Below are 22,480 nucleotides of genomic sequence, written 5' to 3' on the forward strand. Positions count from 1 at the left end.
ATGGGGTTTAGCCATTCTGACCTCAGAGGGTTGCTGTGACGACCACAAAAACAGGTGACAAAGCTCTAGACCCAGGTCCTCTGGCTGCTCTTTGAGTAAGGAGTAAGAGCTGATGTCCCACAGTGCAGGAAGGAGCCTTGGGCGAGGGCAGCCTGAGCTTAGGCACCCGGGGCTCTTTGTCACCTGGCTGCTACAGGCTTGGCGCCCCTGGGCTCTAGTCATATAGGGCGCAGGTTTTCTTTTTCTTCTGGGAAAGGAGTCTGGACCCTCCAAGGTGGCAAAGGACCTTGGCCCAGGGTTGCAGAGACCGAAGGACAGAGGCTGAGGGCAGAGGGAACCCTGTGCAGATGCCCAGCGGACCTCAGTGGTGAGTGCCAGGCATGGTCTGAGCCTGCCTCAGCCCAGCTCTGTCCCCTCCTGCCCACCCCCGGCCCCCCAGGGATGCCCGTGGATGTGAACTCCGCCGCCTTCCGCCTGTGGCAGATCCTCAATGGCACCAGCTTCCATGGCTGCATCCGAAACCTCTACATCAACAACGAGCTGCAAGACTTCACCAAGACACGGATGAAGCCAGGCGTGGTGCCGGGCTGTGAGCCCTGCCGGAAGCTCTACTGCCTCCATGGCATCTGCCAGCCCAATGCCACCCCGGGGCCCGTGTGCCATTGTGAGGCTGGATGGGGGGGCCTACACTGTGACCAACCAGCGGACGGGCCCTGCCATGGCCACAAGTGAGCTCTCACCCCCTGCCCCACCTGCAGGTTCCTTTCCCTTGCCCGCCAGCTCCTCTCCCCAGGGTGAGGGCTGCTGTATGGACTGTATTCTTAAACCCCTCCAAACTGGAACATGTGGCCCAACAAATGATTTTGATTTTTTCTAGTTTTCAGTTTTTATTAATAGGAAGAAGGCTCTAGGGGTGGCCAAGGGTGACAGAATCCCATTTTGCTCCCTTTTGTTCTTGGGTACAATATAACATCTCCTGACACCATGATTGGGATTGTGGGGTGCCCTAGGACTGGACTGGCTGCAGCCTATTCTCATCGTACCTTTTCTCCATCCCCTCTAGGTGTGTCCACGGGAAGTGTGTGCCCCTCGACGCTCTTTCCTACAACTGCCAGTGCCAGGATGGGTACTCGGGGGCTCTGTGCAACCAGGCTGGGGCACTTGTGGACCCCTGTGGGGGCCTGCGGTGCCTCCACGGCCACTGCCAGGCCTCGGCCACCAAGGGGGCACACTGCGTGTGTGACCCTGGCTTTTCGGGCGAGCTATGTGAGCAAGGTCAGGGGCCCCCTCCTGACATGCCCTCTCCACAACTTGCAGTAGTGACTTGACTTTTCCTCCTCCAAACCTGGCATCCCCTTCTGTGCCCCCTCCCCTCTCCTGCACCCTGGACTGCTCTTGGGCTGTAGTACCTCTGGGCTTTGAGCCCCACCACCAGACACACGGCCCAGCTTGCCCTGAAGCCCCCTTACCCAGGGCATGTACCCCCTTACCCATGACCCCTGTAGCTGAGGGTCTCCTCTTACAGAAGAGACTGCCCAGGGTAACAGCTCCTGCCCAGACCTCCACATCTTGGCCCTGTTACCTTGGGCCCCTGGAAGCAGCAGAAGTCTGAGGGTTGGGAACTCTTTCCCAGGCCCTCCCTGGCCCCTGTGACCAAGATGCTTCTGCTGGAATAGAGACTGCTGAGGCTGGGCAGAGGGAAGTCCAGAACGCAAGCACCTTCAGGGTCCTGCAGACCCCCTGCTCCTGGCACAGTTTCCTTCTCTATTTTTGCCTTCCCAGCTGCCAGCCTCTCCTTGCACGGAGCCCACTTACCTGGCAGCCCACGCTGTCCTGGAGGGTCCTGGCAGCTAGAAAGTTCTTCCTTCCCACTCACTGGACTGTGGGCCCAGGAGGAAGACCATGCATGTGCATGTCTGGTGGGGATGGAGGTGGAGTCTGAGCGCTGGAGGATCTGGTCCTTGGAGGCTGCCTCTCCTCCTCCATTTGCCCTCCCCATGGGCCGGCCTTGGCCCACGGGTGGGCCCTGAGGCTCTCTCTTGGTGTCTGTCCTATCCAGAGTCCGAGTGCCGGGGGGACCCTGTCCGGGACTTTCACCAGGTCCAGAGGGGCTATGCCATCTGCCAGACCACGCGCCCGCTGTCGTGGGTGGAGTGCCGGGGCTCATGCCCAGGTCAGGGCTGCTGCCAGGGCCTGCGGCTGAAGCGGAGGAAGTTCACCTTTGAGTGCAGCGACGGGACCTCTTTTGCGGAGGAGGTGGAGAAGCCCACCAAGTGTGGCTGTGCTGTCTGCGCGTAGTGCCTGGCTGGACAGGGAGGGGTGAGGTGGGCAAGGGGACACGGCAGCAGCAGAGCCCCATGGCCTGCAGCCGGGCTGGGGGTGTGGTCCAGTGGAGCGGCTCCTGGGCCGACCTCCCAGAGTAACAGCACTGGGGGCGGGATGGGTGGGCGGGGCCCGGGCTGCAGGCTGCCCTCTCCAGAAGTGCCTTGCACAAATAGGCGCTTAATAAATATTTGTTGAATGAATGTGTGCTTGAGGTCAGGCCAAGAGTGCAGAATGATGACACCCCCTGCTTGCTTACTACTTGGGTCTGAAGAAGGGACCGGCCCCTTCCCAAACCAGCTTTTCCTTCTCACCTGTAGCCCATACTGGCCTCAGAAGGCCCTTGCCCCCTGCGGATGACCTTGAAGCCTCCCCTGGGGTAGCCAGCCTGGCTCTCTGCTCTGCTTGCTGCTGCAGCATTCGCTAGCAGTAGGCCAGGCGGCAGAGGGGAAGGGCCCCTCCTGCTGGCCAGGAAGGGACTGACCCTTGCCCCCTGGGCTGAGGAGCCCTGAAGCCACTGCTCCATGGGGAAGGAGGCTGGGGAGGAAGGTGGGTCTTAGGACCAGACTTCTAAATCCTAAAGTTAGGGGTTGACCACAGTAGCTTCAAGGAAGGTGGAGGCAGTTTCCCCTGGGTCTGTTTGGGGTGGTGATCCCACCAGAGAGCATGGGGGTGGGGAAGTGAAGGGGAGGTTAGTTCTTGGCTCCAACTGAATAACCACCCCATCCAGACACTGACCACCAAAGGGGTATTGGTGCTGTGCTCTCCCAGCCCCTAGCCAGGGAGGGGTCTGCTCTCATGGACACAGGGCTCAGATCCCTCACAGTGCAGACCAGTAGGGAGCAGCAGTCCAGGCACCATGAAACCTCTGCTGCCTCTGTGACTCTGGGCCTCCGTCTCCTCAGCCATCAGATGGTGAGGTGGTTTGACTGAACATAGGTAGGAGCAATGTAGACCCTCCCACTGTGGCTCCAGAAGGGAGGCTGGAGGAGCCAGAAGATCCACTGTCATTAATCGCATCAACAGGTATTTACCTGCCTAAGGGCTGCTGGTACGGGGCTGCTCTACTGGACAGATACGAACGAATGTAGTGCATCCCAGGAGTAAACAGGATGCCTGGGAAGAGAGGAGCCAAAGGCTCCAACCACCAACCACAGACACTGGCCCAGGCTAGAGCTGCTCACCTAGGCATTTGCAAGGAAGGACTCTTTGAAGAGTCACTGAATGGCCACGTGACTACAAATCCTTCTTTTCCATGCAGAAAACACAAAAAGCTTATCTTTAAATAGCAAACTGCCTAGAAGATAGGTCACTCTCCTGCCCAGATGTCTCCCCAAGAGTGTGTGGCCCCAGGGGACCGCAGTGGGCAAGGGGAGTGAGCATGTCCCTTTCCTGACCCCTTCCCTCTATAACCAGAAGACAGGGTTGGGGGAGCAGGCTGTGGTGTGGGTGAGGTGGTCTTGTGCCCATATCCTCAGTCACCACGGGGCGGGGAGAGGGAGGGGAGGAGGGAGCTCTGGATGCTGAACAGCAGAGGGCTGGAGCCCCTTACAACTGGGGAAACCTGGCATGTTCCACTACACTGGGACTCTGGCCAGTGAGTTTGAGTTCCGGAAGTCCCCTTATGCAAAGGGGATCTGTCCTGCCCAAGTGCAGAGGTGTTCTCATGGCCAGCTCGGCTTTTTTGCCAGGGACAGGGCTCTACTGTAGTTCTGAGCAAGGCTGCAGCGCCCCTCCCCTCCATGCACAGCAGTGGGGGCTTTGAGGGGCTTCTCTTAGGTCTGCATGTCATCCCTCTGTTACCTACAGTTTCTGGGCCCCTGGGGTACTGCGGCGAGCAGCTCTAGCATAAGGCAGGTGCTGATCTATGGATGAAAGCTCAAGTGTAGCTAGCTCACTTTGTGCGGAAGACAGGCATTCTGGGAGCACCGGCCCTGAGACACTTACCTGCCTTTGGCCATCACTGTTCCCCATCGACCTGGAGTAGATGAGGCTCCCTGGGCTTGAGGGGCACCGACCGACAGCAGCCTCTTCACCTGCAGATAGGTGATGGCTGCCAGGAGTCCTGCACTCCCACATGCCAGGGGGTTGGGGGGTCTGTTCACAGGGAGTACCTTGTGAGCTGGCCATGGCCCTCACCCACCCCGTGACACCCCACATCCCAGCCTGGCCCCATGCTCACCCTCTGTCAAGCTGGAAGGCTGGGCTCTGCCACGGGAGTGCAGGCAGCAGGGGGCCGAGCTCCATGGCCCAGATCCACATTCCCTCAGCTTACCCACCAACCTGCAAGTTGCTAAGGAGCTGGATCAGCACTCCGCTTGCCTGTTCGCACTGAGGCCCAGAAGGCTCTGGCCAGATCATCTCTGCTAAACCACCTCCATACCTGGTCACCCCTTCAGTAAAGACCTTCGATCGCTTTGATGTCGCCACTGACTCTCTCCATTAAATACGCACTGAAGAGACACAAGCAGGACAAGTCCTGGGGTTGCTGCTGCCACTGCTGGCCACAGCAGCCCTGGCTTCCTGTGAAGGTGTTAGGAAAAGGCCAGACTCGTCTCCTTTTTGCCTGCTATTAGCCTAACCATGAAAGTATCTCTTTATACAGAATACTTAACAGATTCTAATATATATATTTGTATTTCATTTTGTTACAGTATTTTTATATGTTAAAGTCAATATCTGGTGTCTCGTTTTGCTTTTCAGATGCGGTGTGGTTGTGACATTTTGTTTAGGGGTTTCTGCAGTCTTGTCACTCTTTTAGAGAGACAGGTTTAGAACAGGCCTGTGAGAGAGCCACACCCACCCTTTCCCTAGAATTGTTCTAGAACGTGCTGGATATTGTCTGTTGTCTTCCATGTGAACACGACATTGATTCACTCAGGTTCTGCCTTGTTGATCTCTTTTTCTGCACCAAAGATGAGCCCGGGGCTGCTGACATGGCTGCCTCCCAGGGCTTGGGGGTTTCTGAGCTGTCCACACACTGGCCATAATCCAGAGATGGCCCTCAGATGTAGCACATATAGGACATCTGCCCTTGGAACTCTCTGGTCTTCCTGAAGTGGCAGAGGAGATGGGTTCCTCCTGAAGGAGGAAGGGGAGTCCCGGGGGATGGCTGGGTCAGAGCTCCCTGGGGATGTCAGGATAGGCAGACCCAGGCATGGCACAGCAGACACAGAGACGTGGAGAGGCTGCTCAGCCTTGTTTCCCACACCCATATTTTGTGTTTGCCAACAGAGCCACACCCACATTTGACCTGGCTCTGAAGGTTTCAGTTCATCAGGGCTACAGATTAGAAAGCAATGTGGCTTCTGAAACTGTCCTATAAGGTTAACCTGTCACCATGAACCAGGGGTTCACAGGGATCAGCAGAGAAAGAAGGCAAACATACTTCTATGGTAGTTCCACTATGATTTCAGACTGCAAAATTGCTATTAGGAGTTTTGTAGGATGTATGATATGAGCATCTAGGGGAGACCCAGCCCTGGTAGTCAGGTGGGGCAAGGCCCCTACCACCAAGGGAACCCAGCTGGCCCTCCTCTGTTGCCACAACTACAGACTGATTTCCCACTAGATCATAATGATGGTTGCCCAAGTCATACCTTAACAGCACGTGGTCACCTTGAAAGTGGGCAGTGATGGTTAACAGCAGTGCCTGCAAAGCAATTAGCCATTTGGGAAGCAATGTAATGACCTGGGTATAGGAGAGAAAATGGGTTAAAATACGGTTGTAAGCTCAAGTGTCTGGACAGTGGGTTACCTAAGTAAGTCAATCGGCTACATGCCTGTCTGGCCCATTGTTTGTATCACTTCTGATAATCGGCTACATGTCTGTCTGGCCCATTGTTTGTATCACTTCTGATAAAGAGACCTATTTCCCTACTGTTAAAGAAAAAAGGGATTGTGGTGACCTTAAAGTCACACTTTCCAATCTACTGAGCTCCAGTGGATTCTTACCATGCACTAACCTTACCAGATCTTCACTATCATTTTCTAAAAGAGAAGCCAGAAACCCAAATTTTATGTCAACACCCATAGTGTATAATTTTTTAAACACTAGGCTAAGTAAAACACATCTGTGCGCCACCAGTTTACAACCTCTGAGTTAAAGTGAAGTAAGGAGCAAATTTAACAGTTCAAAGGAAATCCCCAGCCAAGGAAATGGGCATAGCAGGGCTTGGCTGGGGAGTGGAAGCAACAGAAAGAATGAATGACCATGCTTCCAACTAGCATTGCCTAGTTTTCCTGAGATCGGCGCTAATGCGTCCCTATTGTCCTGATGCCCTGCGCTCTCAAGAGAGAATTCTCCAGATGATCCCTCACCCCCAGCCAGTCAGTCTGCACCTCTGAGATACAGTCTAGATATTCTACCGTAGGATCAATATGGGAGGAAAAGAAGTCTCTTTTAACAATGGAAAGTCCTAACACGGAACAGGAGGTCTCTCCTAATCCAGGCTGAGAGGTAGCCCGATTGTCAGCTGCAGGGTTATGTTTACTGGATATAGTTCTGTGTGTCAGTGGCCACCATCCTCTAATTTATTAATGAAATCATGGCTGATTCCACAGGAATCACTGTCCCCTGGATGCTTACATGGACCCCGCTCAAGCAGAACTGAAAGAATACAGTGGAACAGGTCACAAGGCTAGGAAATGCAGGAATTTCCTGCCAGCTTTCTGCCAGGCCCCAAATGGACTCTAGAGAATGGGGGCAGCCCTCCTCGGGGGCTGTACGGATCACCCCCAAATTTAACAGTGGCTTACCTGGCTCAGCTGCTCTCTGCCCCTAGGATGAAGCACGGGCACCTTTCCAAGTCTGCGGTGGGAATTCCCAAGGATTCATCCATGGTGTTCTCTTGCCCCTGAAGTTAGGCATACCTCACAAAATGGCCACAGATCTACCAAACAGTGCTCCGTTAAGTCCCAACACCGCGGTTGAGGCAAAAGTACAAAGAAGTATTGCTTTTTGTTCCTTCTGGCAACTTCTCAACTTCGCCAGAGGCTGCAAGTGTAATACTGGGCTTCCATGCATTCTGTTCCCTCTCCAGTAACTACACAAACACACTTTAATATCAAAGAAGTTTAATACGCTGCAATAAAATAAGCGCCTAGAAAAAGCTCATGGAATAGATGTCAATGTTAGAGAAATCCCTCCCACACATCCTCTAGTTCCATACCCCATCCCTCAAACCCAAACAAGAAAATCTGAAACAACAAAGGAAATCCTTCCAAGCTTGGATTTCAGTGAGGGCCCCTTTACCAGTAACAAGAACACAGTTTCCTATATGGCCTAATAGGAAAGTAAAACACAGAAGCACAAAAAAATCCACAGATTCCAATATTTAAGAGACGTGGTACATATTCAAAGTTAAAATAACTCCAACTTTTATAGCTATACATATTGTTTTAAAGCAACTTAATATATTTTTAAATTTCATATATACACTCTCAAAGGTTCTTCAGGTGAGGTATGTAAACATTGTCTAATGAAAATTTTTCAATGTTTCAAACCAACAAATTCACAGCATACATTGAATTTTCATCCATTAAAGACACAGTATTTTCCTACACTCACTAACATCATGGAAATCCAGGCCCAAGAGATACACGCTGATCATCCAGATTACCATCTGCAGAGTTTCTCAATTCACTGCTTTTGGAAAGACCACCTTCGCATAGGTTAGGAGCACACGCTTGGTACTGGACAGGGGCTAGGCCCTCCGGAGACTCTCTCCTTGGGCATCTGGATCACTGGCTAAGACTCACAAGACAGCAAAAAGGAGCACATCTGAACAACTACAAGATTGACCTCGGCAATGACAACACTGGGAGGAACCAGAAAGACCTTAAAGGAACGGTAGAGATTCATCTTAGAGCTCCCTGGATCCACAGCCGGATCAGCAGCCCCTGCCCTAATCTCATTCTGAAGGGTTGTGGCCTAAAAAGAATAAAAACCCAACACGGCACCTGAGCTTCAGTTAAATTGCATGGGCCTCCTATGCCCCCCTGGCCCCTGAAAGGCATTGACTCTAGCCTGAAGTAGGACCCTGGGCTGTGCTTTTCATACAGGTTGGGGTTGAATTTCTTAGTATCATAATGCATATGGGAAAATAATGCCATGAGTTCACAAAGACGACCAGTGCCTCCACACAGGCACTGGCCAGTGACCTTGGAGGAGCTCAATTTTGAAAACTACTTGTTCCCTGAGGGTAAACAGCAGGCTTCTATTGAGATTAAGTGAGGCTAATAAGGGGATTATTTATTACAAGGTAATAATACTTGGGGAGCCTCAGGCCATAGTTCTATTTTACTCCCACATAATCTACAATGCCCCCTCCCCGCCCTCCCACCACCACGAGTAGTCACCTTCCCAATGACACAATATAGGTCAGTTTCTTTCCTCTTGCTTGCTTTCAGGCTCAGCAATGGAAAGTTTTATCCTAACGCACCCACTTCAATCTAAAAAAACACTAGTGAAAAATTCCAAACACCATCATAAATACAAAAGAGAAGACATATCCAAAAAGTCTAAAAAACTACATTATTCTATTCATGGTTATTTGGGTGTGGGGTATTTTTCATAAAGTTTAGGACGGTCACAGGAGAGGCTGCTGAACAGCTCAGAAAGCTGCGGAACTGGGCACGCTGGAAGCCATGGAAGAGGGACTGCCTGCCTCGCTCAGCTCTAAAGGGTTTTTACCCCAGACATTTCAAACCCAGGCACAGAGGAGGACCCCAGGAAATGGGCTTAATCTTCAAAGGCAGGGCAGATAGACTCAAAGGACTTTTAGCTGGCAATTTAAATTCCTAACATAAAAAATTCTTATGTTTACAGCCAAATGAGCTTTGCCTCGACTAGATTCTAGAAGCCCTACAAATTCATGGAAAAATGATCATTTTTCAATCTCCATGCCCAAATTTTGATGTGTCTGGTGCTGGCAGATTTCTCATCCATTGCTAGAGTTGTATGACAAGAAGCAGCGTGCAGACAAACAGAAGCAACAATTCAAGTATAGCCACCTCTCCGGCAAAGGCAAGAGGTCTTAGCAAGAGCTGTTCTACCCCCACCCTATCCTCTGAGACAAGGGCCAACGCAGAGCCCAGAATAAATGTTATTTCCTAGGATCTTATTGCTTATGCGCAACACATCAGAAAGAACACCTGGAAATCTGCTCTGCAGATCTGGGAACTGACCAGTTTATCATATATAATATACATACATATATGTATGTATGTATAATATATATAACATATAACATAACCAGAAGAGAAGAGGGGGCAGTTAAAGCTTGGATTGATATAGCATTACAGATCAAATGCCCCAAACAGCTCTCAACCTGCTGGTTTCTGTTCTTTCTCCATGTGTGAACTGTGTTATGAAAGTAAGTCCACTGCTCAAAATATATCCTTCTACAATACTACAGTGCAGACCAACACCACTCAGAACGTGAATCTGTATACAGCACACATAATAAATATTTTTAAAAACTATTTACAACATTACTTCTTGTGAACATTAGATGAGAGCAAAATCTATTTCCTCCTGCAAAGGTTAAAAAAGTGTTGACTGTTTAGTTCAGTGCTAAATTCCCTGGCACCTAGTTACCCTTTCACATTTCATCTTAAAATCAGATTTGCTTACAAATAGTAACTTAGAAAAAACATTCTCCAGCATTACTGTTCAAGTGTCCTCCTCATTTGTTAGAAAAAAGAGAGGCCATTAGAAAACATGCAAATTACAATTCAACTGGAGGACAAAACCCCCCGTGTGTCCAGTCCCGAGCACTCTGCGGTCCCAGAGCCTCGGTTCTCAGTCCAGCCGCTGGGCGGAACAAGAATCACAACTCAACAGAGGTGCCCAGGAATGGGGCACAGGGAAGAGGAACATGATCATAAAGCCATCAGTTCCTTTACATCTAGGGGTGCTGTGAATCACAGACCAAGACTCCTGAGAAGTAAAAAGCTGCACACATCTTAGAACAGACGGTCTCATTCTGTAACCACGGGTTGCGGGTGGGACTGGCCCACGTCTGCACAGATGCTTGCTGAGACAGGGAGGAGGACAAGGAGGAGGAGAGTTGAGGTGCCCGTGAGTGCTGCCAAGGTGCAGAAGGAAACACGCTTATCTCCCATGGTTAATGACTGTGAATAGGTGTGTGTCTTTCACAAACATGAGAAAGACTAAAACCTATCTTAATGCTTTCTTTAGGCAGCCAGTGGTTTCTCCATATCCCACAGGTATGGGTTTGGATTTCCTTGGGGTTACAACTAAGGCTCATTTCCCTCTACAGGCTGTTGGACAGTCGGAAGATATTAACTGCGTATGCAAAATGTGGGCTGCTTCAGGCGAGCCCTGGTGCCATGCCTGGCACAGCCATACCGGTGGTAGGAGACCCACTTTGTTCTGGGATGGGATGGCAGTGGGGGGAAGCACTCAGGTTCCCAATCCACATTGCATATGCCCAAACAGAGGGAAGGTTTCAAGGCTGCACCCTCTGCCTTCACGATGTTGTTTGGGGGTTTAATGGATGAGCACGGTAATTGGGGAAGATGAGTGGCTAGAAAGAACACTTTTTTGGAAAGCCCTTTTGACAGTTAATTTTTTGTTGTTAAAATAAATATTTTCTATAGAAGCATTTGAACAGGAAAATATCACTATTTACACAGTGAAATAAATTCCACGGTGTGGTGTATAACTAACTATGTATTATATAACGTATTTGAAACCATAGTCCATATCACAGTCTCCTAGAACACTGGTGAAACTAATAGCCTTAAGCTACAGCGGCTCTAAAACAAATCCCTGTGGTATAAATATACAAAATTATGCGCATCTTGTCTGTAGAGCATCTTTCCCACACACACACCTCCCAAATACTACATACAGCTTCAGCAGCGAGAAGCATGAAGTGCAGATTGTAGAAAACAAGTGGGCTGAAAAGCTGATAAACTGAGGAGCATCCGGACCCAACCGCTAAATTCTAGAAGGAAAAAAAAGAGTTACGGAGAGAAAGACGCTTCTAGAATGACACGTCTGTGGTCAATGACGTGCTCAGGAGACGGGAGACCGTTTCCAAGAAGACACCTCCTGGAAGGGGGCTGGGTGGCCTAAGCAGAGAGGGAAGAGGTGAGATGTCTAGGACGGCTCCCCCAAATGAGCCGAGCCAGGCCGGAGGGCTCTGAGCTGCTTCAGGCTACAGCTGCTGGTGTGCCAACCAGGGCCATCAACATGCTGGTGTTTCTAGGAGAGCAAAGAACGGCTAGGCTGGATTCGAGGTTCAAACAGGCCCAGGCCGGCCAGTTATATTCACAAATAGTGACCGAAGCTTGCAAATATACTGTACACAGAAAAGAAAAGGAGAGCGCTGGGGCTGAAAGGAGCCCACTAGGGCTGGCCAGGAGAGGCACTATTTCGGCTTCAGGTCCATTACTAAATTTGTTTGCCACAGAGGAAGACTTAAAAGACGTTGTACTTCTAGTTTTAACTACTTATCCTACTAGATGAGATCATGATTCAACAAATACTCAATCAACGAAGGGGAATATGTTTTCTTTAGCGCACAAGCATTGCTCACAAAGTAGCGTGCGAGAACGGCTGTGTGCCGAGGAGCATCCGGACCCAACCACCACCAGTGCTGTGTGCCGAGACGGCGTGGCAAGATGCTCCCCGCCGTCTGAAAGGACAGAAACGGTGCGAGGCTGGAATGCAGGAAAAACGTTTGTGCCTAACTGCACAACTGACCTCAAATGACACACTACAAGGGCCAGGAAACCTTTTTTGTAAATAGCCAGGTGGTGGATATTTTATATTTTAGGCTGTGTCAGCTACACAGTAAGTCCCGGTTATTTATTTATTTTTTTTAACACAATCCTTTTTTTTAAAAAGGTAAAATGCATTCCTCCAACCTCTGGTATATTATAAAACCTTAAACACCTGTTTTTTGCTGCTGTTGTTGGCTGTTTCATAGGCAACCTGTTCTTTCACATACCTTGCCTACTGCTGAGTACCTTGTGTGACGTGGACTGGTCTCAGGTAGGGGAGAAAGCCTCTGTGCATCACTGTGCTTGCCAGGTGGGCATAACCACACAGCTGCCCCACTGAACCCCGAAGACAAGGATGTCACCTGAGCACCGAGCAGTACACCACCAGTGCTCTGGGAAAGGGAAGTTCAGGCAGATGGGAGGTAATGGAAGGAACTGACCAGTGCTGGCTCAATTCCAAGAGCAAAAGCATGAGCAAGCATACTATCTGCAGAAATGCCCCAGGTGGTCTTCTGGGTCCCCAGGCACAACAGGGCAAAGCCCGAAGTCGGAAGCAGCATCAGAGAGCTCTGGGTTTCTGCCTGAGTATGACTTAATATCGTTCAAGGAGAGAGGTCAGACCTTCAAGTCTTCCAATCTGTCCACTGTAGAACAGCAGTTTGTTCTGACATTTCAGGGGATGAACTTTATTGAAGGTTGCTTCAAAAGGCTTTCCACAATTCTGCTTGTTTTAAATACAATAATCTTTTGATTTTCATTTCTTCCCTGAAAAGGATTTGGGAGCAAGCTGGGGAAGAATGCTTACTGCTGAGCGTGTGAGGACTGCCTTCCCAATGAGATATACATAGACACGATTTCATACTTGTAGGAAAAAATTCCAGCATTTCAGTGGACATCAACCCATAAGAAAACAAAAATTAATAGCTGAGAAGTCAAAATAATAATTAACCGTTTCAAAATAATTGAAATCATCACTGTTCTGGGGCCACTAACAGAAATTTTTTCACTAACCCGATATTCAACTTAATTTGCAGAATAGTACAGAAGCTTGTCCTTGACTTGTCGGGGAGAGGAAAGACCAACAGCTTGGAGGCCGACTGGATTTTACCCAAAGACACAATGGACAATTTTGCAGTCATACTCAGGTTCTAATGTGCTCCAATTTCCTATTCTTTCCTAAAAGCATGTTCAAAGCAAGCCCCTATTTTTTTTTTTATTTGTTGGTTTGCCTTTAATGAAGTTATTTTGAAAGGAGAGCATGTGACTAAAAAACTATCAGTACCGATACATTTTTATTCTCCTAGAAGTTGGTCAAAAACATTATATAATGAGTACTTTGGGTTAGTGACTGCACTTTGTTTTCCTTCTGTGAAAAGGCCTTTTCCGTATTTTCCCTAAACATGGGGCTCAGAAAACTGAGCCTCTAACTAAAGTATTCTCAATTAATTTTGAAAACAAACAAACAAAACCCAAATCTTGGCTTGTCTGAGGAACACTCAAGATGTGAAGCCAGAGTCAGGTCTTAAGATAAGGACAGAGTGAAATGAGAGGCCTGGGCTGCAGGGGGAACTCTGAAGCCCTCCTCACCTGTGGGGCCTGACTCTGGAGGCTGCCGGAGGCCTCACTGTGGGCAGCTTGGAGAAGGCAGATGTGAGGCTGCAGCAGCTCAGGTGTTAGGAGATGTATTCAGTGTGCTGTAACAACACACCATGTCTCTTCTGCAGCAAGGAGAAAGAAAGAAATATAAAAGGAAGAACAAAACTGAGGGAAGATAAGGAGGAAAAAGAAGAAAAGAAAAGAAGGACGGGGAGGCAAAAGAAAGATTGAAAGATCAACCATGCAAAGTTTGTTCTTGAAAAAGGATTATTTTCTTAAGCAAGGAAGGTTGGCAAATTTTTTCTGAAAAGCCCAGACAGTAAATCTTTCCAGCTTTGCAGACCATATGGTCTCTGTTGTAGATACTCTGCTGTGCTGGAAAGCAGCTATGAAAGATACATAAACAAACGGGCATGGCTATGTTCCAATAAACTTTTATTTACAAAAGAGCGACCAGCCCATATTCTACAGACCCTTGATAGGGTGTCTGTAAAAAAGATGGCTTGTGTGGGCTGACAGGAAACCAAAAGGAACGGGGGTGGTTCCTGGACCCAGCACCCTGGGAAATTCCAAACTAGTCCCAGGTGTGGTGACAAGCCACCAGACTCATGAAGGGTGATGTCTGCATTGTGTCGCATGCTGTCCTTTCCTACTTAGCTCTCAGGTCCTTCAATCAGCAAGACACCGCCCAGAGAGGAAAGTAACAGCTATAGCCCTTACTACACAATCCATCACAAGGCAGGAAAGAGACCAAACTTCAGTTCAAAGCAACTGTCTTGAAGTGACATGTTCCACTGATATACTACATGAACATTGAGAAGTGCACAGAGGAGCCCATCAGGAGCACCACATCTGTGAAGGGATGCGACATGCACCTCTCCTATCCATACTACCTCAAGAACCAAACCCACAGCCCAAGATTATTGTTTTCAGAGAAGGGTTGTGTAGAAATCTTTACTGAAATACAGATGTGACAGAACTGGCTTACCTATGGGCCCCAAGGATCTAGCAACTACAGACTGACAGACAGCAGTGATGTTCCTGTGCAGGAAGCCTTAAGAGCAGAATAAAGGGTGGCTGCCTCCCTGTGTGCTGTAGCTTGCTTGGGGTCTGAGGGAGCGCTGTGGTGAGGCTCTGGGCCCTGACTAGGGAGGGTCTGCATGTTGTCCTCCCAAACCCAGGGAGCCTTAGGGGCCAGGAAGTGGGAGCCAGAAGATGGGATCTCCCAAAGAGAGCCCAGCTCTGGGGAGCTAAGGTAGAGCTTCTGAGACTGCTTCCCTGGAGCTCTCCCAGAAGCTCAGAGGTAATACCAGCGTTCTCTGGTCAGCAACTTCAGCTCTGGTGCTGGGTCAGTCATGGTGCTAGCCCCAGGAGCAGAATTCTTTTGTGATTTGGAATCTGGAATGTGGGACAGACTGCCTTTGCATCTGGTGGCCAGCCATACTGTGACGACAGCTATAAAGAGGACGTCTTTGCAAGACAGGGAAAACCAGGGGAGACTTGAGTCAGCTGCAGGTCTGGCTTGGAGGTGTCTAGGAGCAGCTAGACAACATCAGTTGTAAGTGTAAAAGGGCATTTCAGAGCCAGCCCTCAAGTTCATTTGTCCCCCCTTCTGCTATTAGCAAAATTAACTGACTCAGCAAAAATGAGATTCAACAAATATAAAAATACCTCTAAACTTAAGTGTTCTAATTATGTAGACTCTCAGTCTATTGAAGTGTTGTCACTACTCTAAAATGTTAAGCTGATTTTAAAGATGACCACTGCAGTGTATATATATATATAAAAAATGCATACACATTGATACCTTTTCTCAACTGCTGCCTAAAATGACAGAAAAGGCTATTATCTTGAAACACGCTTTTAAAAATGAAAAAGAACTTAGGAAGGTAATGGAATGTGTTATAAGCCTGGAACTGGATGGGTTGCAGCTGCTCACTGCCTCATACCTCTCCCGAACCTCATCCAAGCAGCGCTACAAGGCATCTATCTGCGTGCCGCTAAGGGGGGCACCTCGAGTCAGCACATGTGGCCTCAGCAAACCTCGGCTGTTGAAGTCACCACAAAAACAGGATCCAGTGACGACTATATGAGAATATTTCTTAATAACTTCAAAACCACTTTCAAAGATTAACCGAACCTACTCAAAACATACTAATGCTTCTGTGCAACTTAATGCTGAGAAAGGGCTGCCCAACATACACACTCAGCAGTTTCATTCATATAGGTAGCTCTTGAATGGCCAAAGTCAAAGATATTAAAACAAAAAGAAAAGAGACTCATGGGATAGAGGAGACATAAAGGGAAAGAAAGTCAAGGCTTCATTGAAGATAGTCTATGAAATTCAACACAATTCTCAATTTCCCATGAATCGAACTTTCTCTCCAGTCCTATCCAGTCAGCAGAAGTTCTCATTATATACAGCAAACCTTTAACAGAATGGGTAGAAGCTCTGTTTTATCATGAGTTGATGGAACTATGCATGAAAAAAGTCCATCTGGGTTTACCTAAACAATCTAAATGGAAACGTTTTAGTAAAAAGGACAGAGGAGCCCCTGTCCATACAAGCCTACTTCTGTGACAGAGCACAGCAGAGGAGCTTTCACAACCAAGCCTGTTTTGCAGAGTGGCCCAGTGGAAATGCTGAGCACACACTGCATTGTAATGGAGCAAAGTTACAGGCACCAAGGTAAAACTAATGCAACCACCTCAGGCGTCATTCGGGAAAGGCAAACAACATTAGTTACAAACACTGCAGCTCTCACCTTTGAGCCAAAGAACAGAACCTGCTGTGAGAGAGGCAAGAGTGATACTCCAAGCGTTAAGTACCAGTACGGTGCTCATCAGTCAGAATGCTAACACCCACTCGAAACACGAAACACGTACATTCACATTGGGACAAGCCAACTGAACATCAGCTCCAGGTGGGAGGAGGGATGTGGGCCCCGCTACAAGATGCTGAGCTGCTTCCTCCAACTGCAAGGTTGCTCCGACCTTCACGTGACTCTGTGCTGTTTAGACCTTTCTGAGTCTGGCGCCAAACTGGTGTTACGGATCCTCATGTAGAGACCCTGGGCCACATTTGAACCATCTGGCCTGTGCTACTTTTGCAGCTCATGAACACCCTAGCACACTGCATGGGGAAGAAAGAATTTTACTGTACTGGGGCTGGGAAACATCTGTGGCTGATAACCACAGGCAAATGCACCCAAATGTACATGAACACAAACTCCTAAACTTTTCTATTACTGGAAATAACAACTTGGCTTTCTTCGAATATGGAAATATTCAGGGTAAGAAAGAAGATTAGAACAGTCACTCTCATCCTAATTGTCAAGTTACAGTTACAAGATGAAAAAAAAAAAATCCTACATTTCCCCCCTGCTGAAGTCAGGTAAAAGCCTTATTCGAATGTCAGCAAGCTTGCAAGGCCAAAAATGAAAAGGATGGTAAGAATCAGTAATGTAAATCACCTGGGGGATGTAAATAATTTTTAGAGGTCCTAACCCAATAGTAACACCTTGTGACCCATCTTTTGTCCCATGGGTGCATCATTTAGAATACATTTTTTTAAATGACATAAAGTCAAAAGTGGGAGGAGTGACCAATAATGAATCTGATTTTTTTAAAAAGAAGTAACAGAAATACTCATCTATCATAATAATTATAAATTCCCTCTGCAATCTCCACATACCATAAAAATGATTTGGTTTAGCTTTCGAATATCATTTAAACAAACAAACAAGAGGGAGAGGGAAGTTCACTGCTTGGATTTGCAAAGAGGAGCATCTGCTCATGGACAGACGCTGCAGGGCGGCTGCTGAAAAGCTACTTTTCTGTGCATGACGGTGATCTTCTTGGCTACAAGTGCTTGTGCATCAAGTATAAAATACAAGCCTTTATCACATAGATCAGCTTTTTAGCTTTCGTAAATTTAAAAACAAAAAGGATAAATAAGGCACTGTACTTTTAAAAACTAAAACTGCTTGGTTCCAAGTTTAAAACCCAAGGAACAATCAGAATATAATATATAACTTCCCTTACTCAGCCTCAGAGAAAGACTCTGCAAGTTCCCTTCTCCATCTGAGATGCATTTTCTGGCATCTTCAGTTGTGGTGTTCTCTGTTACCTGCAGCTTTGAAAGGCTGGATAAGCTTATAAAAGCAGAGTTAGTTAATGCACAATGCAGGGTTACTTCTGCAGGACAGTTTTAACTCGTGGCTGCCAGCCTTCCGATCACTTTGCATCCAGCCGTCTCCGTTTGCTGTGAGAAGAGTCCAGCTTTGCCTTTAGTTTTCGCTTTCTCTGGGCTGCACTGCACTCCGGGGTTTTTGTCAAGGGTCTGGCCCGAGTCTTCCCGCTGCTCTGCTTCCTGCTGGCAGCTTTCTGCGGCCTGGAAGAGCACTCACCTGCCCCCTTTTGCTTTGCAGGTTTCATCCCTGCCTCCGAGGCAGGGGGCTGTGTGGGTCTTTTGTTTGTATTCTCTTTTTCCCTTCTAGAGGGAGGGCAGTTCTTCCCAGGAGACTTTTTAGGGATCTTCACTTTATTCTCTTTTAAGGATGTCTTTCTGGGCAGTTGGCTGATTCTGTCCCTTGCAGCTGGCTTCTTGGCAGCAGGCGTTTTGGTGGTTCCATCAGGATGCTTGTCTTTGCTGGCTTTCACCACCGGTCCCTTGTCCTTCCTGTCCTGAGTGCTGCCGCCTTCTGTCCTCTTGCGTTTATTCTGCACTTCTGCTTTCGGCAAGACTTCAGTCATCTGCTTCCCTTTCCTTCCCTTCATTCCGTCGGTGCTCTTGGGCTTAATAGGAAACCCATCCGCGTCCACCTGCAGAGCAAGCTTGGGGGACATCAGAGGGTTGATGCATACACTCTTACAACTCTGTTTACTTTCCACAGCCTGCCCAAATGGGCTTTCCATTTTCTCACTCTTGATCAAACATTGCTGGGCTCTCAGCTTTCCTCGAATATTGGAGTATTTTCTGAGGATCCGGGTACTGGCTGGGGTAGGTGAGTTTGTGGGAGGATGGCTACTTCGTCTTTCCTTGACTTCCTCTACGCTGTCTTCAGAACCGGGGCCGAGGCTGACGTCACTGGTGTCCTCTGACTCCACCTGGTCAGGATTTTCTCGAAATTTGGCCCAGAGCTTCTGTGTTTTCCAATTGTTCCTAGCAGGAGTAGCTCCAGGAAATTTCTTCAAGTGCTTTTTTAAGCGCTCAGCCTGTAGTGAACTGGGGTACAGGCTGGAAGGAGAGTACTTCTGAAGAGGATGCTTGACGGGGGGGATGTCTCCTGGAAGACGAGTGTTGAGCTTCTTCACGATCACCAGAGACCGGGTTTCAGTAGTCTCTAAGAACCATTTGCAAACATTAGATAATTTAAAGTTTGTCATAAACAGCATCTGAACAGGAGAAAACTTTTGAACCTCCAATGAACCCCTACATTTCCGTGACCTTTTCTTGCTTTTCCAAATCTCCTTCAGTTTATCTGACTTGTTCCTTGATCTTGGTGTTGGCTGGGCTTCTTTCTCCAACTGGATCCAGCCCTTCTGAACTCTCATGTACTGGGCATTGAAGTTGGCAATAAGCTCTTGGTTCTCCTCCTCTGCACACCATTCCACAAACTTTGGCTGGTCGTCCACCACGGGGTCCACATCCTCCTCATCTAAGGGATCTCCACTCTCCGAAGCTTCATCTTCCTTTGGCATTGGGTTTCCTTGTGCTGCTTCCTTTTCTGAAGTCACTCTTGCAGTGTCTGAGGAGTCCAGAGAATGAGCATGTCTTAGGTTGTAGGTTGAAGAGGTCAGTCTTGTAAGCCTCGGTACCCATTTTGGGGGCCCAGCAGCATCACCACTTCCACTACCTGACAAGCCCAGTGCACTGGACGGCAGGTCACTTTCACCATCTTTACACTGGGTGTTTTCAGTGCCGACCTCATTCACAACCTCCTCCAGATCTTGTGTGGGAACTGGTTCTGGCTTCTCTTTTGATTGTTCTGGGAAAGTACAAGGAATACTTTCGGAGGGGTCATGAGCATTTTTCTCCCCTAACTTAGACTGAACATAGATTTCCAGTCTCTCTCCAGGCAGGGGTTGGCCCACTGTGGTTATGGGATCATTGCTGGGGAAAATATCTCCTTCTTCCCCCTTGACTTCTTTTGCCAGCATGTTTTTAAAAGTCTGCCTGGTGATGATCCCACCTCCTTCACCCTCCTGCTCAGTGTCTTTCTCAGAGGGATTTTCATCAACACCTGGGTTTTCAGTGTCCTCCAGACCTTTTGTATGGAAGCCGTCAGCCAGAAGGCCCTCAGATGCTGTCTCCCCAGGGCACCCTTCTTTTTTAGAACGTTTCATACCAGGATTTTTAGAAATCTTGATCTCAGGACAAGGAGAGGAAGAATCTGAACTTTGACTTCTCAGGCACCTATCCGCAGAGGGAGGATCTGAAAGCTGACTCCTTAGGCACCTGTCAGAGGCCTCAGGGAGTTTTTTACTTTTTTTCTTCTTGTCCACATTCTCTTCAGGTGAATCAATGTTTTGATCGGACGTATCTTTTTCTGAACAAAGTTTTACATCACTGCTCTGTCCCTCTGATTTTCCTGTACCAACTGCTGCCTCACTGTCCTCAATTTCTCTGGGGTTTTCATTAGTGAAAGTGCTGCTTTCCTTCAAGGGTGGGCAGGTATCCAGCTCCTGAGTGTCTTCTTCAGTCTTGGCCTCAGTACTGATGCTTTGGTTGTCTTCAGCTTTTCCCAGGCTCAGGGGAGGCTCCAAACCCACCGGCGGACTTTGACTTTCTAAGCCCAGAGGACCCTCCTCTCTGCTGACTATTTCAGGAGAAGAATGAGGCCTAGAAACCACATTGCCACTGCCTCCCTCAGAAATACTCTCAGCAGAGGAAACCAGGTGACCGTCTTGGATGACAGTCCCCTCCTTGATATCCAGCAGTTGGACTGGTTGCTGATCTTGTTCAGGGGAAGCCACCCCACTTGCTGTGGGAGTTGAGACCATGGAGCTACCTTCTGGCGTGTCCTCTTCGGGAAGATGAGCTGGGAGAGGCGATGCCAAGCTGGAGGCTGTCATTTCCTCTGACCTGGGAGAGCTGCTCGGATTTGGTTTATTTGTCATGGGGCAAACCTCAGGCTCCTGAGATTCCTTTTCAGAGGAAGCTTCTCTTTCTCCTTCCTTGAGGGAGGTTATTTCTTTACTTGGTTCTTCATGGTCGTCTTCTCTGGGACACTGCACATCCACAGCAGGTCCAGGGACGGAAAGTATGAGGGTCTGCTTGGCAGTGACCACTGCCTCTGGCTCCACTGTTGAACAGCTCGCTTTTTCTTGAGAGTGTAAATTTCTGGCCAGCGTGCGAACAGTTGGCAGCTCACAACAATCACCATTGAAGAAGTATCCTCGAGTACTCTTCCTGGCTGTTTTCCGAGAAGATAATATTGATCTTTGATTCTCCAAGTGGCACTCTGTTATCGGCTGACTGATATAAACGACATCACACTGGTTATCATAATCGTTTATCCTCAGTCCTGATGCCCTCTTACTCTTCCGAGCTGTCTTAATGGAGGTTGATATCATCTTGGTTCGCGAATGTCCATTAGATGCTTTGTGGACAGCTGGCATGGGGCTGGAGGCTAACCAACCATCTTTGGGATGATCAAACTGACCTTTATCACTGGGATGTAAATGATAACTCACCTTATTTCTTCCTAGTGAGTGAAGATGGTTCTCTTGCTTTGGCCTTGAATCTTGTTCACTGGACTCTAACTCCTGGCGCAGAGGTGTTTTTGAGCTACAGAGTAAAGCATTCTCTTTGTCAGCAGTTCTAGGTGAATTCCCAGTAAACCCTGAGTCCCAAGCCTCTTCTGATAAAGCTTTGAATGAATTTCTTTGAGAACCAATACAGCTGTTGCTCTCCTCACTATTCTCAGGTGCCACTTTCACTGCAATCAGACTTTCTACTAAAGCTGAGCTCTGCATATGGTCTTCCCCATCCTCACATATTTTCACATTCGTGTCTTGCTCCTGTCCAGTGGTTTGCCCCTCCAAGCTCTTAGAGGTGTGGTGGAAGCTTATCGAGGAAGAATTAGATGCAGCGAGGTATCCCAGAGTGGAACTATCCGTTGAACTACCAGAATTAGGTTTAGTGGTTGGATGTTCAGAGGAAGTTTTCTGGATAATAGTCAAGGCATTCTCTCTTCCATCTGCAGAGTTTATCTCAGGAGGAGGCTCCTTCAGGGCCTGTTCTGTTAAGTGTGGAGGGCTGTGCGGGTCTGATGAGTCTACGAACAAATCTACAGAAGGAGGAGACTTCCTATCGAGACACGCAGCATCCTTTTCCTTTTGTCTGGCGCCTAGCTGGGCACAGCCAGCGTTGCACGTGGATGCATCCATCGCTCCAGAATCAGGCCGCAGGTCCTCAGTGCCCGGCTGGGATTCAGTGTACAGATCGTTCAGGACGCGGATGAACTGCTTCTGGTGATGAGTGCACAGTTTTACCATAAACTTCTCCAGTGGGGACTTCGACTGATTGTTAGAATCTACTGCTATCGCCTTTGCTGAGTTCTCACTAGATGGACAAAGAGAAAGGAGAAATTAGTATGGTCATTTTCTGAAGAACATTTTTACATTATGAAATTCACCAGATGTTACTCATGCTATAAAGAGAGTGAACAGACACTCTAAAACTGCTTCTAAGCGCCCATATAAATTTCATTTAATAAGTATTTTCCTAATTAAAATATAAGGCCAGTCCTGATATATTCCCAAATTTTAGTAACATCCTTCATACTTTTAAAGTGATCAT

The 22,480-nt window shown here is 48.2% G+C and overlaps 2 protein-coding genes across 6 annotated transcripts in view; one reads left to right on the forward strand and one right to left on the reverse strand.

Moving 5' to 3' along the window:
• Positions 1-5,203, forward strand: part of SLIT1 (slit guidance ligand 1) — a 167,665-nt gene extending 162,462 nt beyond the window's left edge. Inside the window, exons 35-37 of the mRNA XM_004749578.3 lie at positions 440-728; positions 1,064-1,275; positions 2,060-5,203. Of these exons, the coding sequence (XP_004749635.1) occupies positions 440-728; positions 1,064-1,275; positions 2,060-2,298 (740 nt within the window). The 3' untranslated portion in view covers positions 2,299-5,203. The remainder of the gene's footprint in view (positions 1-439; positions 729-1,063; positions 1,276-2,059) is intronic.
• A 2,178-nt stretch (positions 5,204-7,381) lies between these two features.
• LCOR (ligand dependent nuclear receptor corepressor) overlaps positions 7,382-22,480 on the reverse strand; it is a 144,484-nt gene continuing 129,385 nt past the window's right edge. For all 5 annotated transcript variants that reach the window (XM_013054675.2, XM_045068588.1, XM_004749582.3 and 2 more), the window contains one exon: positions 7,382-22,243. In XM_013054675.2, the coding sequence (XP_012910129.1) occupies positions 17,911-22,243 (4,333 nt within the window). In that variant the 3' untranslated portion in view covers positions 7,382-17,910. The remainder of the gene's footprint in view (positions 22,244-22,480) is intronic.

This window comes from Mustela putorius, unplaced genomic scaffold (genome assembly GCF_011764305.1).
Source record: "Mustela putorius furo isolate JIRA1106 unplaced genomic scaffold, ASM1176430v1.1 tig00003909_pilon_pilon_pilon, whole genome shotgun sequence".
In the NCBI taxonomy this organism is placed as follows: Eukaryota; Metazoa; Chordata; class Mammalia; order Carnivora; family Mustelidae; genus Mustela; species Mustela putorius.